The 23009-nt window shown below is 43.4% G+C and overlaps 2 protein-coding genes across 2 annotated transcripts; one reads left to right on the plus strand and one right to left on the minus strand.

Annotated features, from left to right (window-relative positions):
• The first annotated feature begins 3417 nt into the window (after positions 1–3417).
• hspa12b (heat shock protein 12B) lies at positions 3418–16297 on the plus strand. The gene is made up of 14 exons (XM_079371307.1): positions 3418–3804; positions 5021–5084; positions 5528–5610; positions 6245–6369; positions 6458–6644; positions 6802–6906; positions 7085–7201; positions 8074–8251; positions 11236–11322; positions 12667–12771; positions 12854–13112; positions 13213–13316; positions 13881–14071; positions 14173–16297. The coding sequence occupies exons 2-14, from the start codon at positions 5039–5041 to the stop codon at positions 14674–14676; spliced, it is 2091 nt and encodes a 696-aa protein (XP_079227433.1). The 5' UTR covers positions 3418–3804; positions 5021–5038; the 3' UTR covers positions 14677–16297.
• Positions 15951–21161, minus strand: cct7 (chaperonin containing TCP1, subunit 7 (eta)). Its single transcript, XM_079371308.1, has 12 exons — positions 21052–21161; positions 19738–19821; positions 19569–19638; positions 19369–19475; positions 19041–19219; positions 18753–18924; positions 18459–18623; positions 18166–18354; positions 17897–17994; positions 17658–17790; positions 16953–17159; positions 15951–16848 (listed from the first exon to the last, which is right to left on the minus strand). Exons 1-12 carry the CDS (start codon positions 21055–21057, stop codon positions 16618–16620), a joined length of 1641 nt encoding a protein of 546 aa, XP_079227434.1. The 5' UTR covers positions 21058–21161; the 3' UTR covers positions 15951–16617.
• Between the last annotated feature and the right edge of the window lie 1848 nt (positions 21162–23009).

The raw sequence follows: 23009 nt of genomic DNA on the forward strand, positions 1-23009 counted from the left end.
AAATTAGCTCCAGCCTAATGAAGAGATGTCTTGGGTCAACGGTCATGAAAGGGTGCATTACTCCAAAAACTACAGCAGAGGGCGACTGTAACTTACAGTACTCAGCAGCAATGATGTGTCCACTGGCAGAAATATTTTATGCTGCAGTACATTGATTGTTACTTCACTTCTCAATCTGACCTTTCAGTTGTTCTCATGAAGAGTATCTTTCATTTTATAACATCTACATATCAAACACTATTTTAGGGCTTTTTGTGCCAAAAAAGTCTGTTTGCCTTATTCATCAGGTAAAGGGGGTCTGGTGGTCTAAAGGGGCAGATTCCAAAGGAAATGTCTTTGGTTGACATGCTGGGGGTCTGTTTTTGTTGTAACACAAGGGGTAACCCACAGTCAAAGCACTGCATGACATAGTGACATGTATCCATAGGCCTCATGGCTTTAACTGTAGTTTCTGCTCACATATGGTGTCCTCGATGAATAATAGTTTGATCCAAGATGTCTCATACTAAACATTCAATATACATCCCACGCCCTCATACTTTAGTGAAACACAAAAGGAGGTACTCCACGTCCTCCCTCCTCTCTGCTCATGGCACCCCCTCCTTCGACTGTTTCTCCACAAGTCCCTTTCTACCATAAATTTCCCCCTCAGTCTGTGCTATTGAATCATAAATCATAAATTCCCTTCCTGTACCTCTCTTGCTCCCTCGCTCTCCCTCGCTTTTTTTTATTACACAATAGCCCAGACTTGATGTCAGAGGGCAGTTCATGTTTAATGTGTGTGTGTGTGTGTGTGTGTGTGTGTGTGTGTGTGTGTGTGTGTGTGTGTGTGTGTGTGTGTGTGTGTGTGTGTGTGTGTGTGTGTGTGTGTGTGTGTGTGTGTTTCATTAAACTCCAGCCTTTCCTGTGGCTCTGTATCCCCACCCCAGGCTTTACTGGCGAGTTAATCAAATGGCACATACACAAACCCTGGAACATATAACACACCCTCTCATCCATATGAGCAGGAAGAGAAACATTAGCACACACTCAAAGATACAATATTGTCTGAATTATTTTCTGCACAAACTCTTTATCCCTGCATGCCCAGAGACCACTGACCACTGAGGCGCTGCAAACACCCAAATGAGAAACAGGCCTACAGTATATCCAGCTGTAACACAGACTGAAAATATATCTGCTAAAGAAAACTCAACAAATGTCCCTTAGTACATGCAGACTTCTATTTTTTATCACTCCACCCTCAAATGTTGACCACAGTTTCATTTTTTTGTTGTGTTGTCCAGGCTGTAGCTGTAAAGCTGCAGCCAGTTAGCTTTGCATAAATTCTGGAAACAGCTAGCCTGCACAAAAACGATTTGTCCACCAACACCCCTTTAAAGTATGTGTTGTGTTTTGTTCGCTGAATTCATACAGAAACTCAAAATGTTTCCTAAACTTGTGTGTAAAAGGAAAAGTTAATGTCCTCCTCGTCTCTGAGAGAATCTAGTCGTAGCTAACCAGGCTAGCTGTTTAGCTTAGCACAAAAGTTTTCATATTTGGTAATGAATGAAGTTAAGGCGGTCTGGGTGTTTTTGGTGAACACAACCTGTAACTCCATTTTCCACTTTAGTGATCAGCTAAGCTATCTGCCCCCTGTTGTATTTACAGATACGAGGGATGAGGCTGAAGAAAACCATGACCATAAACAGGAGCATACTGTTTATATGTTTGGTCTAAAATGTCTCTGACTAAATGAAAAAGGGGGCTTGTGAAATCAATAGTGTAGCATTTGATGCTATCTTATAGGTGAGGTAACAGGTTCTGATTCAGGTTGCGGATAAGATTGAGGTCTATTTCGAGTAGCTGGAGGAACAACAGTGTGTGTGTGTGTGTGTTTGCATGCATGCCTTGCATGTGAATGTTATGGGTGTGTTTCCGTTGCTCGAGGACTTCCAGGGTCCCAGAGATAATGTGGAATTCATGAGAGGAATGCAGCACAGGGGTTCCTTCCTGTCACCTGACTCCATCTCTTCCTTTGTAGAACTTCCTGCGTCTGGACCTCCAAGGAGAAGGGTGAAGCTGCACCCAAGGCGCAACTCAAGATCACAGTGTAGGGATCCTGCAGCTGTGGAGGAGCTTCTTTTATAGTGATACAAGCATTTCCAATACATGCAAAACTAATTTCCCCACAATGGTGAACAGATTATGAATAGTTCACAACTGATAGAAAAGTTGCAAACTGACTGTTAATGTTAGCTGTTAGAGAATTAAATGAAGCAACTAAACACAGACAGGCTATCAAAGAAAACTGAATAATCAGTAAAAGATGCAAAAGCCAATAAAAAGAGAAAAGGGACTGATGTCGAAGATCAATAAAAGAGGCAATAAGGCAAAAGAAAGCAGGAGAAAGAGAGAGAGAGGTGATGGCAGGATCCATATGGGGCCTCTTTAGTTTTTGGGCAGCAAGGGGAGACATGCCAGGTAATGGCTTCCAGACACACACACACACACGCACACCCTAATTCGATTTGGAAATCTGACAGGACAAGGAGACTGAGTGTATGTGGATGTGTGTGTATATACCAGGGGCCTTTTCGTTCACTTACTCAAGAGATCTCACTCACTTCCTCTGCCCATTGGGACTGGGGCCAGGTAGTCTTAGCGTGACCATTTGTGTGTTTGTGTGTGTGTGTGTGTGTGTGTGTGTGTGTGTGTGTGCGTGCATGTGCGTGTGTCTGTTTGTGTGTGTGTGTAAGAACGCTGGGGTTAATGTATGCTTTCAATCACAAACTCCCTTGGGTAGAAATCAGCACTGGCTTGTACCGGCTATGTGAAAGTTCTCCAAAGTCTCCAGGTGATAACCAAATCAGATACTAAAATTATTTGCAGCATTGCTTTTTTTTGAGGGAGTAACCTTAACCCCAGAAATTGTAGGCAAACTCTTGCAATGTTTTCAAATCGTTGCCAATGTAGTCGTGCCATTGAAATTCTTTGGCAAGTTTTTGACCGACTCATTAATCTCTGGTACACCGTTCTTCTGAAACAGATGGTCTTTTTAAAGTGTCAGGTCTTGATAGTGTAAGAAAGACAAGAATAAGACAAAGTGACGGTACGTGGTAGAACAGAGGATAACAGGAAGTGACAATTAAACAGGGGAGTTATACATACAGAGGAGTGGGAAGATAGGTCAAGATGACTTAACTAGGATACACTGCCTGCTCAGGAGTACTCCACCCTCAGTCCACACACACACACACACACACACACACACACACACACACACACACACACACACACTCAAACATACACACAGCAATTTGCCAGTGAGGTAAATTCCCCAGCATTCCCCCCGCATGTGCTGTCACAGCCCTCCCACTCCTGCATCTGGTCTCTGTGTGTGTCTGTGTGTGTGTCACCACTACTTTCTGAAATTCTTTTGCAGAGCACAGAGGCAGTGAGCTCAGCTGCAGAGAGACAGAGTATAAATCAGACTCAGAACCTCACCGGGACTGCAGTGAAAAAGAAGGAGAGGTTGTAGTTTGTTTCCTTTTTTCCCCCAATACTCTTGTGAGCGTTTAAGAGAAGGGGATTCCAAGTTTGAGGTCATCTTTCTGAAAGTCACCTGGAAAGTCTTTTTTTTAATTTTAACAACAGATTTCTAGAAGAGCATCCTCTTTCCTCCGCTGCTTCCTCTGTCCATCTCCTTCTCCATTTTTTGGAGGCAGATTCCAAACTTCAGACTGCCGTAATCCGGAGTTTGGGAATATTTTTGGAGAGGCAAACAAGTCGAGAGCCCAAAGTCCTGCTATAGCACACAGAGAGGTAAGTTAACTTAAAGAAAACAGAACAGCATAGCATCGTTTGTGTTTGGCTGGTTCTGAAAACAAGCAGAGATCAAATAGAACTTAAAAACAACTTTTATTGTCTGCAGTCTTCTGAGTTTAGCTAATGCATGATAAAACTGTTTGGGCTATCCATTAAAAGCTGCATGAAAAAAAAAGCCTTTTACAGTAAATCATCAAGCAAGTTGCTGAAACATCTAATCGCAAATGTTTTCAGAGTGAGAGTTCTGTTGTAAATGGTGCATAAAAGTGCAGCGTGTTGCACAATCAGTCCCTAATGGAATAACTCTGTGGAGGTGGGGTTGCTCGTTCTGATGATCCCCTGCGAGATATCCGCTGGGAGTCAGAGAACTAGAGAGAAAAGAGTAGACGTGAGGGGCGAAGGGATTATAAATCCTTTTACACTGAGCTTTAAGAAATGATGGGTTGATGGCAAAAAAAAAAGTATGGGTTAAGGAGACTGAGCAGAGAGAGATGTGGAGCTTTAACCTCTCTATCTGGAGTTATCATCAATGATGCAAACATTGTGTTCAAATGTTTCAGGCACAGGCATCAATGAATACGTACAGATGTTGAATGCACAAGATCTCTTGATCCTTTTCAGCTCCTCGATCACACACTCACATGCTTGCAAGCACGGACACACACACACACACACACACAGAAGAAACATATTTTTCTCATTGCACTCACCTTTAGTTTGTGCATCCTCTTACAGCTCTATAATTCTCATTTTATTTTTTGTCAAATCCATTCTCGCGATCAGAAAACCTCAATTATAAATGTGAAGGAGCCTTTTGAATTAAGACATCAAAGTCATCAAGTTTTTGTTTGTTTGTTTTTACTTATTCTGCAAACCAATAACCAGTTTTAACATATCAACCAGCATTTTCACATATTGTGTTTTGACACTCCCTCTGAAAGATTGTTGGGGTGCTTCTTTTTTTTTTAACCCTCCTCTTAGCGTATCGCTGGTGTGTCCAAAAACTTTCACATTAACTACCTGAAAAATAATAATTGTATGTTTAAATTTTATACTTGAATTTTTTTTGGGGGGGAAAGAAAACTCCATACAGACAGTACCTACGGTTGCCCTTAAATGCAAAACACAACGACACACCAGGATCACATTTGAGGATAAATAACCTCAAATTGTTTCTCATGCATCATCTTAGTTTTGATGTGCTTCTCTGCAGACACTGGCTCCTGTAAAGATGGCTGACGTGATGCAGCCAGACGCTAACAGCTTACAGATACCCGGTAAGACATGTATACAGTTTATACACAGGCTTCATTACCATGGTAACACCTTCATAATGACTCGCTTCCCTCTTTCTTTATCTTTTGGAGCCTCAACAAGTCGCTGACCTTTCCATGCTCTTCTCCCACTTGGGAATATCATTCACATCAGATTCCAACGTGACATTCCAGTAACTGGCTCATTACAAATATTCAATCTAACATCTCAAATCTTTTGGGTTAAAATGTGTTCATAGCGCAGCTCCCAAATGAGGTGTTTTCTGTTTGTGCATGTGTGTGACAAAACAGCTCTTTCCTTGTGATAAGTGTTTCCCCTTGACTGCAGATCGCTTAAACACTTGTGTTCCTTTTGCAGAGTAGTCGTGTTATTGCACTGAAACATGTTAATAATGGAGGTTGAATCTTTAGCAACATCAAGAAATTATTACTTTTTTTTTTTGCAGGTGATAATTTATCGACCCCTTCATCGCCTGCCACGGCTAGAAATGACTGCAGCATCACACCGCTCACACCATCACCCTCACCGGTATGTGAACGCAAACACACACACACACACACACACACACACACACACACACTCATTAACCAAGGATACTCCTACACACCCTTTCCTCTTACTATTTATTTTCTTTATATAGAGTTCTTAAACACCACCTGTTCGCCCACATCCACTCCTTGCTCTCATTAGTGGCTTTTGATAACACACTCACGGTTCAAAGTGAAGCATAGGCTGAGAAAAGTACCCAACAACTGCTACAGTCCGTGTTTAAGAGTTTCTTATATACATTTTGGCACCAATTCCAACAGTGGAGGAGAGAAAATACATACAAGTAAAGAAAAGTTCTTTAAAAAGAACTACTTGTAAAATAACAATCTGACCTGGTAATTTAATATTTCTCCTAAAATGCTCAGATTTAGAAACCCAACGTCTGTATGCGATAAAGGACTTAAGAAATGTTTGATCGGGCCCTCTACGTTCACTACAAAAGTGAACCTCCTCCCTGTCGGCAGAAGTATAAACAAAGCATGCAGAGGGGTGGTGAGGCTCTTCCAGGATGGCCTTTGCCTTCTAGCGTACGGGAGTCGTTATGTCCTGACAAGCATAAACTACAACAATAAAAAAACCTCTCCCTGCCTCTTTCATTCTCTCGTTCTCTCAGAGGGCGGACATCAGACCAAGGATGGCCTGTCCGTTCTCTGTTGTCGTCGCCATTGACTTTGGGACCACTTCAAGCGGCTATGCGTTCAGCTTCACACAGGACTCAGAGGCCATACACATGATGAAGTAAGAGCCTGTGCGGTGTTTTTACAATTGGATTGATTTTATTTTCCGTTTTTCTAACTTTGACATCCGTTTCCTCCGCTCCATGTAGGCGCTGGGAGGGTGGTGACCCTGGGGTGGCAAATCAGAAGAGCCCGACGTGTCTTCTGCTGACCCCAGATTTGAAATTCCATAGTTTTGGGTTCGCGGCCCGGGACTTCTACCACGACCTGGATCCAGAGGAGGCCCGGCACTGGCTCTACTTTGATAAGTTCAAGATGAAGATCCACAGCACAAGCGTAAGAGGGATCCAAAAACATCTGTTTTTCAAAAAAGAAAAGATGGCATAGACGGTCTTTTTTCATGTAACACTCAGCCAGTAAAAACTGTTTCTGAAGAACCCCTTCTCTGTTTAGAGCATTGTTGTTTAAATAGTTGTGGCTGTGTTTACTGCAGAACCTCACCATGGAGACGGAGCTGGAGGCGGTCAATGGTCGAAGGGTTAGGGCCATTGAGGTGTTTGTTCACGCCCTGCACTTCTTCAGAGAACATGCTCTAAAGGTACACTTTCAATCTCACCCTTTATCATCAACGATGCCTTATGGTGGACCTGTCACACTCTGATTGTTCATGTTGTGTTCGTATGATGTGTTCAGTGTTTAAGAGGTCTGAAGCTCACACCTTGAGCGTTGTGTCTTTGCTCCATCTTCATCGAGCGTTTTCCTTCGTTCTGTTTCAGGAGGTGAAGGACCAGTCGTCATCGGTGCTGGAGGGAGATGAGATCAGATGGGTAATCACTGTCCCAGCTGTGTGGAGACAACCTGCCAAACAGTTCATGAGAGAGGCTGCATACCTGGTAGGCTAGGAACACACACGCACACACACACACACCAACACACACACTGTCCTTCACTGTGAATGTGTTACAGCTACTTGTAGGAAGTGTGCGTACATGAACAGGAATGCAGAGGGTAAACTATCTCAGTACGCATCAATAAGAATTGGACCTACCTTTGATGGTGCTGAGGTTTGTGTGTGAGTGTGTCTGCACGACCTTTCGTTTCGAACGTCATGCCCTTTTGGTCTTTCTGGTCATTTTGAAGGTTGTTACTCCCGACACGTGCACGCGCAGATTGATTCATTAAGCGTTATCTCTCTGCCCTTTACTCACCAGGTTACAAACATAAAGAGTCTATCGCATGCACACTTTCACACACTCATTGACACACACACACACACACACACACACACACACACACACCCTGCGTTGGCTCCCATTTTGAGGCTGTCGGGGTGTGTGTACTTCCTGATGGTGATGATGTCATCAGAAGTGAACAATGAGGGAGACCGGCGTACAAACACAGGAAGTGGTGTCCAGACCCCCGCCCTACACACCCACACCAGCACGCACACACACACACACACACACACACACACACACACACACACACACACACACACACACACACACACACACACACACACACACACACACACACACACACACACACACACACACACACAATCACATAAATCATTCCATCCACTCAACTTTACTCCCAATAAATTTCATGAAGCCTAACACAGTATCTAAAGCAGAATGGAGTCTTAACAAATTCTTCTTATCAGATGGTATATCTCATCTATAAAATCTTTAAAACAATCAAATAGTTGCAGGAAAAAACAATTGTGCTTTTAATTATTTCTCTGTCTTTGTCTCTCCTCCAGGCTGGTCTGGTGTCTTCAGACTGTCCTGAGCAGCTCCTCATCGCTCTGGAACCAGAAGCTGCGTCCATTTACTGCCGTAAGCTCCGCCTCCACCAGGTGATTGACCTGAGCTTGCAGCCATTCACAAACGGCCTTGACCTGGACGGGTCCAGGCCCTTTGACTCCAGCTTCAGACAAGGTAGTGAAAAGTGAGCGTTTGTGCGTGTGTATTTTTTTTGTGTGTGTCTTCTTGTTCCCATTAGCATAAGTATGAAACCGCAGCACCACAGTATGTTCCTGGAAATGTTGTGGTTTGATTTCACTAGGGAATTGTGGGTTGTGCAAAGAATAAACTGTGTGCGTCCGTGTGTGTTAGTATGTGTGAATGTGTGTAAAAGAAAGCGCTGAGTGGTCTGATCTGTCCTTGGATAATGTTTGTGGTTTTTCCTGCTGACTTTGCAGTTGTGAATATTTGTATGTGTTTGTGTGTTCTGTGGGATGCTAGATGTCTAAGATGCTAAGTTTCTTGATGTACAAAATCTGTGATAATTAGGTTGGGAAATAATTGGACGTAGCAAACGAAAACATGTATATTTGAGGGTGTCCTTTGCATCACATTCAGAATATTTTGGAAAGTGCCACAATATGCAAACACTAAATTAGAACATGGATGTGGCTAACTTTTAAGCAAGGAGCTCATTAAGAAGATACAGGGAAACATCTGCAGCAAGCTTTAGTTTTTGGCCGCCTTTAGATGCTACAGTAAATGCATGTAGTCTATAGCTCTGATTTTGCAATCTATTGATCTGCTTTTTGCAGAAAGTTGGAGCCTTGAGTTAGCATGAGAATGACACTTAAAGGACCATACCATAAAACTACACTGCAGACATCAAATCATCAACCTTTAAGATACTAAATGACTCTGCAGAGCTGAGGGGAACTGCAGATCTTTGGTCATTCCTCACTGTTGGTGTGAAAATATTGAGCAGTTCAGCTTTAAAAGAAAACTTTCAAACGGAAAAAGTTACATGTGGAAAAAATACTTCCAAAAACCAGAAACACAAAAATCAACAAATAAATTAAACTCTAGTCTATGTCAAAGCTGCATTAAAAACATTTGTGTGCAGAACAACCACAAGAAAATCCTACTGACATGCAGCAGGGGAACAAAGGCTGGGAAAAAAAAGGCAGACTGCAACACAATCCAGCGAACGAACACGCTGTCCAAAATCTCCCGCACAGTCCTACACATACATCGCATTTAAGGACGCACACACTCTCAGAGCATTCATACACACACAAAGACACACACTAAACACGGGATATTGTAATTGGAACAAGGTGCAGTGAGACTATGATCTCACCCCCTCCTGGCATGTCATTCTCCTTCACTTACATTCATTTAGTTTCTTTCCCCCTTGTTCTCTCGAGCATTTGTTCCCTCTCTGACTTTCTTTTGCTCGGTTGTACAGTTTGGACTCGGCACACACACACAGAACACAAACATGCATAAAGTATTTCCAGTTACACTGAAACACACACACACACACACACACACACACACACATACCCACACACTTGGCATCTTGGTGAAGTTTTTACTATCTTTAGCTGTTTTTCCTCCTCATTTTGTATCCAAAGATATCACAGGGGAGTCATTAACACACACACACACACACACACACACACACACACAAAGACAAACATATATTTTCTGTTCTGCAGATAGTTTGTAAATGGTTTCCAGACTTGCGTTTCATCCGTCACCCCCACGCAAAGCCACACACTCTGACAGAGACGCACACACATGACGCTGCGTGTCATCAAGCCCTTGACAATTACACTTTAAAGACATTGTGACATTGTCGCTCGCGGTCGTAGGAGACCTAAGAGAAACACTTCAGGTTACTGTCAGACTTAGGATGCACACAATCACTGTCTCTCTCATATCAGGAGCACATGTTTTGTTTTATCACAACGATGACAGAAATACTACGGTTTCTTTTACATTTAATTGAGCTCTACTTTTATGAATCATCTTCAAGCCGTTTTCAATGTTTCACTCGCCTGTGAGTGTTTCTGCTTTGTTAAACTGGCTGACATGTATTGTGAATTTCTGTCAGCTGTGTGTGAGGGAGTTGTGTTTTTCTTGGCCTCCACCCGTCCTCTTAACCTGCCAGTCAGGCCACTTTCCCGTTGAACACAAAGAGAGAGAGAGTTGAAATTGGAGAGTGTTCTTTATTTCCTACAAATTGCTTCTGTCATGCAAAAACATTTCTCCCCTCGTCTTGGTATGCTCGTTCTTGTTTTTGTAAGATTGAAAGGCTCGTTAAAGTGTGTGTCCTCGTGTGTTATTAAGCTTATTAAAAACCTGATCATATACGGCGCAAACTCAAAACCTTCGTCTTAATTTGGTTGAAAGTGAGGATGTTTATGCTTTGCTTCAGCCAGTTTAGTAAAAAAAAGAGCAGCTTAAGTGTGCGACCCTGAAATGTGTTTACAGAGGGAGACCAAATGTTTGAATTAAGGCAAAGCTGTGCGAGGTGTTGAAGGATGGTAATGATCGCTGGGGCCCGGGCAGGAAATAGTTCATGAAAATTTGTGTTGAATTTTAGCAATGAAGTGGGGAGGGGCAGCCGAGTCGAGAGGTGAGAGGAAAGTAGAAGCTGGGTAACAGGCGTCCGTCCATGGCAGCAGCGCCGCTCAAACGAACTTCAAGGAGAGAAAGAAGACGCCATCGAGTGACGTCTCTTCTCAACTGTTCCAGTAGCAATACTGATAAAAAAAATAATAAGTCTATCCTGTATCGCTTCATTTTGGGTTTACTTTAAAAAATGAACTTTTAATCACAACTTTGATACTTAAATTTTAAGCATTAAGTTGATTTGACAGGTTAGCCGATAGTTGCATCAACATCCAGCTTGAGACACAGAACAACATTGATAGTCATTTGTAGTCCTGTTTTACCTCCATTATGAATGTAGTCCTACGTACAGCTGAATTGTTCTCCTTTTACCTTGTTCTTGTTCTGTCAGTTTTGAAGACTTAAAGCTGTTCTTTGCACACATTTAACACTGATTTCATGATGTGCGTATGCAACAGAGATCATACCTAAAAAAAATCAAAGGTCAAAAAACAGAAGATGATTGATCTGTACTTAAGTTCAGTGTGTGTTTGTTGCAGCGAGGGAGCAGTTGAGGCGATCCAGACACAGCAGGACCTTCCTGGTGGAGAGTGGAACTGGAGAGCTCTGGTCAGAGCTACAGACTGGTAAGATTGTGTGTGTGTGTGTGTGTGTGTGTGTGTGTGTGTGTGTGTGTGTGTGTGTGTGTGTGTGTGTGTGTGTGTGTGTGTGTGTGTGTGTGTGTGTGTGTGTGTGTGTGAGTGTGTCACAGAGAGAGAGAGACCCCTCTTCTGGCAGATATTGATGACTTTGACTTTTAACCTCATCAGGTTTACTCATAGAAGCAGACACATGTAGACGACTCTGTACTTTTGACCAACTCCCACATTTTTATTTTCCTGTCCTCATTTCCTCCCACATTCTTTTTTCAGATCAGCTTGGTTCTAGTTTGACCACTTATTACAATTAGGCCTAAATCTAGACTGTCTGCACCTCATGTTTAAATTGGTGTCTTAAAAAAGCACTTTGGGCCTTGATCCATTTTTTTTATCCAAAGTTTGGTTTCAGCCTGTTTCACTGAAAATTCCTCGTTTTCTGCAATGGACAGATTTGCCCGATTGTCATCATCATTAGAGGCTCAGGAAAAGATTTCAACTTTGATTTCAGTGTCCACAGTCAAGAACGAACTTTCACAGTAGACCTGAGCTCCTATTGGTCTCAAACTGAAGAGAAACACTTTCCTTCTTGGACCAATAAACATGACTACATGACAAGATTAGTTGTCAAATATGCACGACCAACAGGGTGAATCTGTACCTGGGATGATGAAATCATACAAAGGGGCAATAAATCCCACCCTGTTCTATGTTTTTACACGCAGCCCTTTCTTTCTATTGAGCCATGACAGAAATCTCACCCTTTCAGCTCCCTTTCGCTACCACACACACACACACACACACACACACACACACACACACACACACACACACACACACACACACACACACACACACACACACACACACACACACACACACACACACACACACACACACACACACACACACACAGGAAGGACCCAGCCCATGGGACTCTCTGCCTCAGCACTGTAAATAAACCAAAGGAACAGATGCCAATTTTTATCTTCATGTTTTGCATTCATCTGCTTTTATCCTCATCCAATTTCCTTTTCTTTTTTTCTTTCTTGTTTTTTTTTTTATTTTTTATTTTTTTTTTACTGCCAGCACTCCTTCTGTGTCTTCCCAACTCTCACCACTTTTAGCTTGACCCAGTATAACTGAGTTCATCACTTATCACATCAAATATCACAAACGTGCACGCAGGACAGCAATCACAGATGCCTGCGGGGTTGTTTCTGTTTGAGGGTCTGAAGGTTGGAGAGTTTTAGGGGAAAGAAAGAGTTCCTGTCCGTGGAGTCTAAACGATTACGATGTTTTTTGCACATGTGTGTTTGTCCGTTCTTTGCTTAGGTGATAGATATGTTGTCGCTGACTGCGGAGGAGGAACAGTCGACCTGACAGTCCATCAGATCGAGCAGCCACAGGGAACGCTCAAAGAGCTCTACAAGGCTTCAGGTACAAATGTTCACGACGTTCGGAAACACGAATGAGCTTAACCCTCGATGTTATCACATCCTGTTTTGGCTTTCTTCACCAGGTGGTCCGCATGGCGCTGTTGGAGTAGATCTGGCCTTTGAAGCCATGCTGTGTCAGATCTTTGGTGAGGACTTTGTGCAGAGCTTTAAAGCCAAGCGTCCAGCCGCCTGGGTGGACCTCACCATCGCGTTCGAGGCCAGGAAACGGACGGCGGCACCTGGCAGAGCCAACGCCCTCAACATCTCCCTGCCCTTCTCTTTCATCGACTTCTACAAGAGACACAAGGGGCAGAGCGTGGAGGCCGCCCTCAGGAGGAGCAAGTAAGAAAGGCCGGGGAGTGTTTCACAGAGCGGGGTCATAATGTGTGAGAAATGGACCGATTGAGTGAGCGTTTGTGACTCTCTCCTCTGTGTGTGTCAGTATGAACATAGTGAAGTGGTCGTCCCAGGGCATGCTGCGGCTAACACAAGAAGCAATGAACGAGCTCTTCCAGCCCACCATCAACAACATTGTGAAACACATCGGTGAGAAACACATGAGCAGAACACATCGGTGACGGCGCAGTCACAAGCTGACGCGCAGCAGTCAGTCAGTCAATCTGTAACCTGTAAATAAACTCTCGAAAGTAAAGAAGAAAAAAAACAAGTGCACTTCGAAGTCCACTACAGCTCAGAATAAACTAAACAAACCCGGGCAGAATGGCGTCCTCACTCTCTGTGTTTGTGACCTTTTTTGTTTGGGGACAGGAGGCAGAAAAATAGATCAGGGTCTGCTGTAAATCAGTCATCAATCGAGTGGGACCCTCAACACAAGGGCCCGGTTATGAAGCGTTAACCTTTCTGTCTTCTGCTGGAGGAACAAAAGGCAAAGAGTGAGAGGCTAGAACATGTTTCTAATTTGAGAAAGTTCAATGTTACAGATGGAAAGGAAATAGAAATGATGTGCTATTCTGACTTACTCTGCCGGTTTTCTAGATCGTTTCTTCTTTTCTTGTGTTCCTCCTGAATAAAACCCAAACACATAAACTGTATATACTGCAATAAAAGGAATATTTTATGACAGGCCCCTTCTGCTTCATCCACTTCTAGAGGAGCTGATGGCAAAGCCGGAGGTGCGCGGTGTGCGTTTCCTTTTCCTTGTCGGAGGTTTTGCAGAGTCGCCCATGCTTCAGAGAGCCGTCCAGAAAGCTATTGGACGGACCTGTCGCATAATTATCCCCCATGATGTCGGACTGACCATACTAAAGGGCGCAGTGCTGTTTGGACTGGATCCCACTGTGGTACGTGTTCAGCAGTACCGGTCAGACTTGTTGTCGCTCTTTAAACGTGTGCTCCAATGACTCTCTCTCTCTCTCTCTCTCTCTCTCTCTCTCTCTCTCAGGTCAGAGTGCGTCGGTGTCCCCTCACTTACGGCGTTGGAGTCTTGAACCGGTTTGTGGAGGGACGCCACCCTCCTGATAAGCTCCTCGTGAAGGACGGCCGCGAGTGGTGCACCGACATTCTCGATCGCTTCGTCTCCGTCGACCAGTCGGTGGCTCTCGGCGAGGTGGTGAGGCGCAGCTACACGCCCGCTCGTCTCGGCCAGCGGAAGATCATCATCAACATCTACTGCAGCGCCACGGACGACGTCACCTACATCTCAGACCCCGGCGTCAGGAAGTGCGGGACAATCACTTTGGACCTACCAGAACCTTTACCACTGCCAGGAGCAGTGGGAGGAGCAGGAGGAGGAGGAGCAGGAGGAGGAGGAGGAGGAGGAGGGGGTCCTGAGAGAAGAGAGATCAGAGCGACCATGCAGTTCGGAGACACTGAGATAAAAGTCACAGCCGTTGACGTCATGTCTAACCGCTCTGTCCGGGCTTCCATAGACTTCCTGTCTAACTAAGGAGGAGCAGGAAGTGGAGACTTGGATTAGAAAACACAGAAATAATTGATTTGAGGGCTGATTATTTGGAGACAAAGCGGTACTTTGGGAGAGGGAGACTTGTTGAAAAGAACAGAAGAAACTGAAATGTGTGCCTCATAATTACTCAAAGAAGTTAAAGAGACAGAGAACTTTTTGAACTTCTTTGCATACTTCCTAAAGATGGAGCCAGTGTCTCTGAAGACAAGATACTCAACATGTAAGTTTCTGGCAGGAAGGAACGACTGTGTGAACTCTGTGAAACAAGCTGGTGGCGGACTGCATCAACCTGTCTGACAGTTTGATCGTTACTTCACACACTATACTACCTAGAGTGGAGACACTCGTAATAATTTGTAAATAAAGACGTCTTCTCTCACACATACAGAGTGAATAATGACAGAGTTCTGTCCTCATACCTCATTTCAATCCTTCTTCTTTATCACCATATAAGACTGGACTGCAGCTTCACGTCTTCTTTCAGAAAGACTAAATGATGAAACGTCTGAACCAAACGAACCCAAGGCTCCTTCACTCAGACTATTGTTGTTCTTCATCGTTGGATTCAAAAGTCCACATCTTTATTTCCTTTGCTAACTGGGATCTGCTTTTCATCTAATTGACTTTTTTTTTTAAGCTTGAACTATGTTGAGAGATTTTAAGTAGCTACATCTGAGTTTCGAAGAACAGAATGAATTCATTGTATTTTTTTTTATCCTCTGGGTGTCAGAGACCTTCTCAGTGTCGAAGTTAGTAACATGCCCACTGCACACAAGATGAGGATTTTTCAGGTCTTGATCTCATCTCGAATCCCGTAAAGTCTTGGTCTTTTCTTCGTCTCAGAGCACTCTGGTCTCCATTAGTCTGGGTTAGATTACAAAACTAGTTACAGCTCGCTCCATTTGAAGAGACAAGCTGAAAGAATTTAATCTCTGACCTTGAGTGAAGCTTTTCAAAATGTCCTTGGTGATGAACACAGAAGGCAGAGTTAAGCTCCTTACACTCGTACGTTGGGACACGTCCGTTAAATTTCTTTCACGTCTATTTCCTTTTAACCTTTTCCTTTTAGCAGAATCCAAGAGGACACCACCACCAGCCTCTCTTTATTCTTCCTGTAAGTTTAATACAATGTGTTAACAAAATAAACTCAAGTGCATTCAGCTGTAAGCCTGTCACCAATGTTTCAAAACAAGGGGAAAACTATCTCCTCCACCTTTCACTGTATGGACTTTATAAGAACACACGAAGAGTCAGGATGATTTCAGCCGTGAATTTATTGATAAGAATGGTCCAATAAATAGTTTCCCACAGCATGACACAAATGAATGGATCAAAACTGCTCTACATCCCATCAGTGCTTTCCTCTCCATGGTACACATCATGAAACGGGTTTAGACGTTGTGGAAGAGATCTTCAGGTCAGCAGAGGAGAAGCTGCCTTTGAGGGGGTGGACAGGAGGAGTGTGTCTGTTTCAAAACCAGGGGGGGGGACTGAATTCATTCTACAGTAACATTCAACATTATGTCTAAAAATAGAAAGATGCAGTGCTTGAAATGTTCAGCAGGTGTAACTAAATGAAGGCTTCTGTACGAAAAAAAAACAACCTCACATGACGAGTAGAAAACATAAATCATGTCAGCCATCTTGAACAAAGTCAGAAGAACTGGTTTTGAAATAAGATGAAATCCTCCGCCCTCCAACCCTTTTTTTTTTTCTCTCACAAAACCTGCCATTTGCAATTTGACTGACAAGCTACAGCGCCTCATTTTATCTCAAATTCAAATCCAAGTGCAGATCAAACAGAGTGAAAGGAGATGCGTTCTTTTTCTGCATCTTTGTTTGGACGTAACCCGACTCGAATCTTTCATCTGCATTTAGATTTTAAAGTCAGTGTAAAATGAGGTTTTGTTCTTGCTTCCTTCTTTAGTGAGCGTGCGGTCTCCCTCTGCCTCGGCCCCTGCCGGCGCCACCTGGAGGTCCGTCCATGGAGCTGCGCGGGTTCCTGATCGTCTCGTCCACAGACAGGATGAGGCAGGCTGCCTCTGAGGCGGCGGTAAGAGCGTTTATCCGAACGATAGACGGCTCCCAGACACAGCTAACGTAGTTATCGGCGATGTCTTCGTTGTTGATATCCACGCCGTACCACATGCCGCCCTGCAGCGAGATCACACACAAGAGTCAGACGGTGCTCACTTGATCGTCTGTGTTTTATTGGAAGAATTGCCGGGCGTTTGTGTGCACGTGTTTCGTCTCGTTACCTGTGCGTGTTTGGCGCGCAGCTTGTTCAGGATGTTGGTGGCGTCAAAGCCGGCGTTGTCGCACAGCTGCCTGGGGATGATCTCCAGCGCCTTGGCGTAGGCTCCGATCAGCAGCTGCTGTTTGCCAGGGATGGTCCTGGAATAATCCCGCAGGTACTTGGACAGCTCCATCTCTATAGCTCCTCCGCCCGCGACGATGGAGTCATTCTGCGAAACAAGAAGTCAGAATACTGATGTTATAATACGACTCAGTCGAGATTTACAAGTTATTGTAGAAGTTAAACACCTATTCTTGTTTTCCTTTTTAAGCTGTTGCATACTGTGATGTCTACATTAACCTACAACTGGAAATAAACTGGTTAGAGTCAACATCCCAACACTTCTCTCTCTTCTCTGAACAGGCTCATCATTCACAGATCGACATTTCACACTCACAAACAGAAAAGGTTTTCAAAGCTACGCAGAACTCATTGTGTAAAGTCCCACCACGAATCTTCATGTTTCCTGAAGCATCCAGGCGATCAACGAGCCTCGCTGCTTGCTTTAAGTTAACCGAGACGAGTTTTTAAATCTAACACTATCCGGTCCTGAGCTGGGTCTGCTTGAATAATTGCGTTGTGCGCTCCTGATAGCTACATGCAACTCTCTCTGCGCGCTATGGAAACGTGTGCGTCTGTGTGCGCACCCTCCATTTTGTCAACCGACCTTGATGGCCCGGCGTACGATCATGATGGCGTCGTGCAGCGAGCGCTCCGTCTCCTCTGTGAACTGTTCGGCTCCGCCCCTCAGGATGATGGTGCACGTCTGAGCCTTCGGGCAGCCCTTGAAGAAGTTATACCTGCACAGACGGAGAAGTGGTGGTGGGTTTGTAGCCGCGGCGGGGAGGAGCGTCCCCTCTGAGAAGCTGGGGTACAAATTAGGAACACTCCCCCTCTCTCTCTTACCTTTCTCCTCCAACCTGCACCTCCTCAAAGAGTTCGCACTGTCCCAGGACATCGTCTGTCATGGCTCCCACTGAGGTCTGGATGGAGCCGCCGCAGGCCTTAAAGTCACATCACAAAAAAACATTTTCCTTCCATCATTTAGTTAAAAACACATCAGGGTGTTGAAGACATCAACAGTTAAAAACATGAACAAAACAATACTACAACTCAAGTCTCCTAAAATCGAGGATCATCTATTAGGAATGTAAGGTGTTCAGCGTCTGTCCTACCATCATGGTCCTCTTCAGATCCTCCTCCTGGACCCTGCCAGCACAGAACAGGTCTCTGTCGGCAAAGTACTGGGTGGCCACATCCCCGATGGGCAACTTGGACAGGACCACCTTGGCTCCAGACTGAGCGATCTTGTCCAGTTTGTCGTACAGGATGTTCCACTCTGCATCCACGATAGCCTGGTAGTCCTGCAGAAGAGAACAGAAGTCAAATAAAAGGGTGTTAAGACCGGGATGCACATTTCAGAACATCCTGTTTGTCAGAGTCTCTTTCTTCGGTGCAGTCTTCATACCTCCACAGACTTCACGCGGACCTCTGCGTTATCCTTCTCGGCCTTCAGTTCCAGCTCCACATTGAGCAAAGCGATCTTTGGATTCTCGTAGCGTTTGGGCTGCATCTCGAAACCGGCGTAAGAGAAGGTCTTCTTAAACGCCACCCCGGAGACCAACTGAGAGTCCTGTGGAATTTAAATACAGAGAGAATCACTTCAGTGGATTTCATTTCTTCGACTTACAAACGTGTTTCTCAAACGTCACATTTCTTTTCTCTCAAGTCAATTACAAAAGGCGGAGTGAAAGATACGAACCTCAAGACCTCCTCCTTGGACCTTCTTGATGCCGATCATCTTCAGGGACAGCAGCTCGTCCAGAGACATGACAGCGTCCACCACCATCTTGGAGAAAAACTCCTTCTGACCGGCGATCAGCTTGGAGTTCAGGGCGGTTGCGGCACACTTAATCAACAGCTGCCTCTGCTCTCTGAGAGGGTGGAGTGACGCACAAGGCGTTATCAAACCATGTTGTATAATCAATATATTTTCCGTGGATCAAATCCAAATTGCTACGTGGCGAGCATGAGAATAGTGAGCACTCACTGCTTGTCGTCTTTCTTCACGGAGACGGAGATCTCCTTGATCTTGTTGACAGCGAGGTTGGTGGCGGTGCGGAACGCTCTGATGATGGTTTGAGGGTGGAGACCCTCCTCCACGTACGGCTTCAGCTGCTTCAGGAACTCGGCAGCCAAGAGAGTGACAGAGGTGGTACCATCCCCGACCTGAGGAGAACGCAGCGGAGAGCAGACAGATTGTGATTGTGGACGTCTTCCTCTGTGCTGCCGACACTCTGAAATCTCATTTGTGGACTTTGAAGTTTTGCGATGGATTTTATCCGACAGCCGAAGTGTGACACACAAGCAGTTCTCACCTCTGCATCCTGGGAGCGAGCAATGTCCACGAGGGTCTTAGCTGCAGGGTGAACGACATCCAGCAGCTTCAGGATGGTGGCTCCATCGTTGGAGATTGTTGCTTTACCTGGACACACACATTCAGTCACACGTTTAGTTTGAGCGTTAATTCATCCCCTTTTACAGCTCATTTGAACCATTTCCCTTCTTCTCTCCTCACCCCTGCTATCCACCATCAGCTTGTCCATACCCCTGGGCCCCAGGGTGGTCCTGACAGCCTCAGCAATCACCTATGAGGAGGAGGGGGAGGAATCACAAAAAGGTACATTTAGACAGGCTTAAAACATACTTGGACACAAAACACCTGAAAGACAAACAATTCATCTCACCTGGCAGGCATTGATGTTACTGACGAGCTGAGGAACGCCCTGAGACGAGTCTGTCCCCTCCTTCAGCAGGATAACTGGTGTGGGCTAAAAAAAAAGAAAAAATTGGTTGACGCATGAAGACAATTATCAATATGGAGAGAATTTAAGAAAATTAAATTAAGCTAAGCCCAAAGCAACTCTTTAAAAAGTCAGTGTGTACAAGGAAGTAAGATGTGTTGGCTGATTTATGTTTCAATTAAAAAAAAAAAAATGTACATATTAAATCACGTGTGTCAGGAAATGGAATAAAGTAAATATGATTTGAAGTTTTGATGAAGAACATTTGTGCTGGCATAAATAATGAATCACCTCTCTGTGATAATGATCAAATAGTTCAAAACATTTAAAGTAAAAACACTAAAGGGAAACGGGGCTGCTGATGTGATGTTTCTCAATAAGACACGCAGCTGTGAACATCTGTAAACAGCTGGACAAAAGGTTGCTTACAACTGTTGTCACTGTTTTGCACGTTCATGCACTCCAGCATTCACTCCATTACATTCAGTTAACATAATTATCACATTTTCTAACTAGTTTGAATGTTTAAGTTAAATCCTGGTGTATACATTATTCTGATTCCATATTGGTCTGTTACTAACAATGTGTGTTTGATGTGCTGCTGCTGTAACGCCACAATTTCCCAGCTTGGTATCAATAAAGTAAATCCATCCATCAATCCATCCATCACTAGAAAATGATAAAACTCGTTTGCAAAACTACAAACATAACATTTCTAGGACTGACAAACAGCAAAAATCTGCAAACCACGAGATAACGTGACACCATTATTTGTAAGCATTTCAGTCATTATTAGACAGACAATGTTGTCACATGTCTGATTCAAATCAAAAGAGCAGGTAAATAAGCTGATTATAGATTGAACAGTTCATTCAGCATCGTTTCCTGCGCAGATGCGCTCCTCAAACAAAAATGCTTTAAGTTGCTGACTTCATGATAACCTGAATAACATAATAAAAACATTTAACACATTTTATAAACACGCAGAGCTACTTTTTCATTTGTCATTGTCTGCTAGCATAAACAAGTTAGCATCGTATACGCCCATTGACGCCGGGTGAAGCTACAATGCTAGCACGGTGTAGCTCATATTTTACTCATTTAATAACTTATAATCACAAAATAATTTAACCATCAGGACACTAAAGGGCCACACTCTTCGTAAAGATCGACTCAGATGTAAATACGTGTCGATAATAAGAAGGATGGACACGGATTATGGATATCCGTTTGGAGCAGACATGCTAACTCACTCACCATCATCTTTGCTGTTTCTTCGAGAAGCTTCCTCACCCGGCGTCCACTCCCACAATGCTTTGCGAAACGAGGAGTCTTTTTTGGTGTTGTGTTCACGGACACAATCGGCCGCTTTGTCAACGCTCTAAATGTTTATAGTTTTCTGAAATAAAATAATAATAATAATAACGAAAAAGTAGTCTTTACGTCTTTTGTCAAATGCATACTTTGTGCTTAGTGTGTTGACCAAACAAAATAAACAAAGATTAACTTCCCCTTTAATTATCTGGTTTAATTTTAACGTTAATAAGATTTATAATTTTTTAATTATGTAATGTCTAATTCAATAAGGATGTAACCAGCTGTAAATGATCTGTTGTGTGATCACAGCCATCCTGTTCATTGTTGACTGTCCCTGTTTGTCTCTCAAGCTCCTGCATGTGTGCGGTCATATTCCAGTATCCATTAACATTGTTTACCATGACATATTGAGCATGCAGTCTGTGACTTTGCATACTGTGATGCAAACAAATCTACACATTCAGCAGTACGCTTTTAAATTTGCATTTAAAAAAAAAGTAATTTGGTACAGCTGTATCTTGTATTTGGAGGAGATGAGATCAGTCATTCCATGAAACCATTTTTTTGTACATGTCGCATTGAAAGTTTTAAGGTATGATTTACTGTCTTGATACTTTTCAAACTAAGCACTTTGTGCAGCTTTAAGTTGTGGCAAAAGCAAATCGTTCCCCTCTATCTGCCACTTTCCATTAACCTTGTGTAAAAGCAGGTCAGCTGAGATATTTAGATCTTCTGTGAGATTATATTTGACCCAGGACAAGTAGTCCTCATCCGCTAACTTCCAAACAATGGAGGATCTTAAACCTGCTTTCACTGACACTGAATGTCTAATGTACCAGAATTTGTTTTATTTGCATGAGCGAACTGATTGATCGCTATTGTATAAACAGGACAGAGATTTGTATTTGTACTGATGCCATGTACTTTTGTTTTCCCAACATAACATAACACAACAAACAAACAAAAACAAAGTTTGTCCCAGCTCTGCAGAGCCCAGTTTAATAGGAAAGCTGCTGTAAATGAACAATGTCCTACTATGATCCCAAAAGACATGATAATATTTTAAACTGTGGACATCTCTATGTGCCTAAATGTACTAAAACACATGCAAATGGTACCAAAGAATGAGAAATGCTCTTTTTGTTTTGCTCAAGTAACACTTCAATATTTTATTGTACTTTGCGTTTGATACAATTTGAAGGCACATAGTCTGCATAAAACTTTTTAGTATTTCAAGCTCTTAAAACGCGATGCACCCTATAATAATACAAACTATATGGCCACAAAATAGAACAGATAATATGTAGGAGAGAATACATTTTAATGCATACAGTAAACCAATGGGCTTATAGAACAGTGCATATAACAGCAAAGCATTTCACTGCTTGTGTTAACCATTAACTCAAACAAATAATGTGCACTTTAAACGCTTTTCACAGAACCCTAAACTTAATCAGTTGAAGGCTTTTTTCTGGTCTGAGAGAAATGTTGCATCTTTTGTTTGCAGAAACCCAGAGATGATGCAGGACATGTGTGTCTTTTGTTACCATATTTATAGAACCACACTACTCATATAACCCTCCTGCTGTGTTTGCGTTTATGCTGTCATCATCTCTAATCTGCTGGAGAAGTTTGTTTTTTTTATTATAATGGATTTTCATCTAAAATGTCAAATAAGTTTTTTGTGGTATAGCAGATGTGGCTCAGTGCTGTGGTCTGTAAATAATAACGTTAATGTGGCACATTGAGGATACAGAAGCTAGGTGTTGTGTGAGCTCAGACATGGCAGCCTGCCCAGTCTGTGCAGATACAGCAGAGGTTGCAGGAAGCTGCAGCTGGTTAAAGCAGCTAAAGCCAAAGGCGTACACTGACACTTGATGGTTAGAGGAGGAACTTGT

This window comes from Symphodus melops, assembly GCF_947650265.1.
Source record: "Symphodus melops genome assembly, chromosome: 20".
In the NCBI taxonomy this organism is placed as follows: domain Eukaryota; kingdom Metazoa; phylum Chordata; class Actinopteri; order Labriformes; family Labridae; genus Symphodus; species Symphodus melops.

Coding starts and splice junctions, on each gene's coding strand:
- hspa12b (XM_079371307.1), top strand. CDS start 5,039: ATGGCTGACGTGATGCAGCCAGACGCTAACAGCTTACAGATACCCG. Junction 5,611..6,244: donor TCACACCATCACCCTCACCG/GTATGTGAACGC, acceptor TCGTTCTCTCAG/AGGGCGGACATCAGACCAAG. Junction 7,202..8,073: donor TGAGAGAGGCTGCATACCTG/GTAGGCTAGGAA, acceptor TCTCTCCTCCAG/GCTGGTCTGGTGTCTTCAGA.
- cct7 (XM_079371308.1), bottom strand. Junction 17,160..17,657: donor TCGTACGCCGGGCCATCAAG/GTCGGTTGACAA, acceptor CTTGTTTCGCAG/AATGACTCCATCGTCGCGGG. Junction 16,849..16,952: donor TGCGCGCCAAACACGCACAG/GTAACGAGACGA, acceptor ATCTCGCTGCAG/GGCGGCATGTGGTACGGCGT.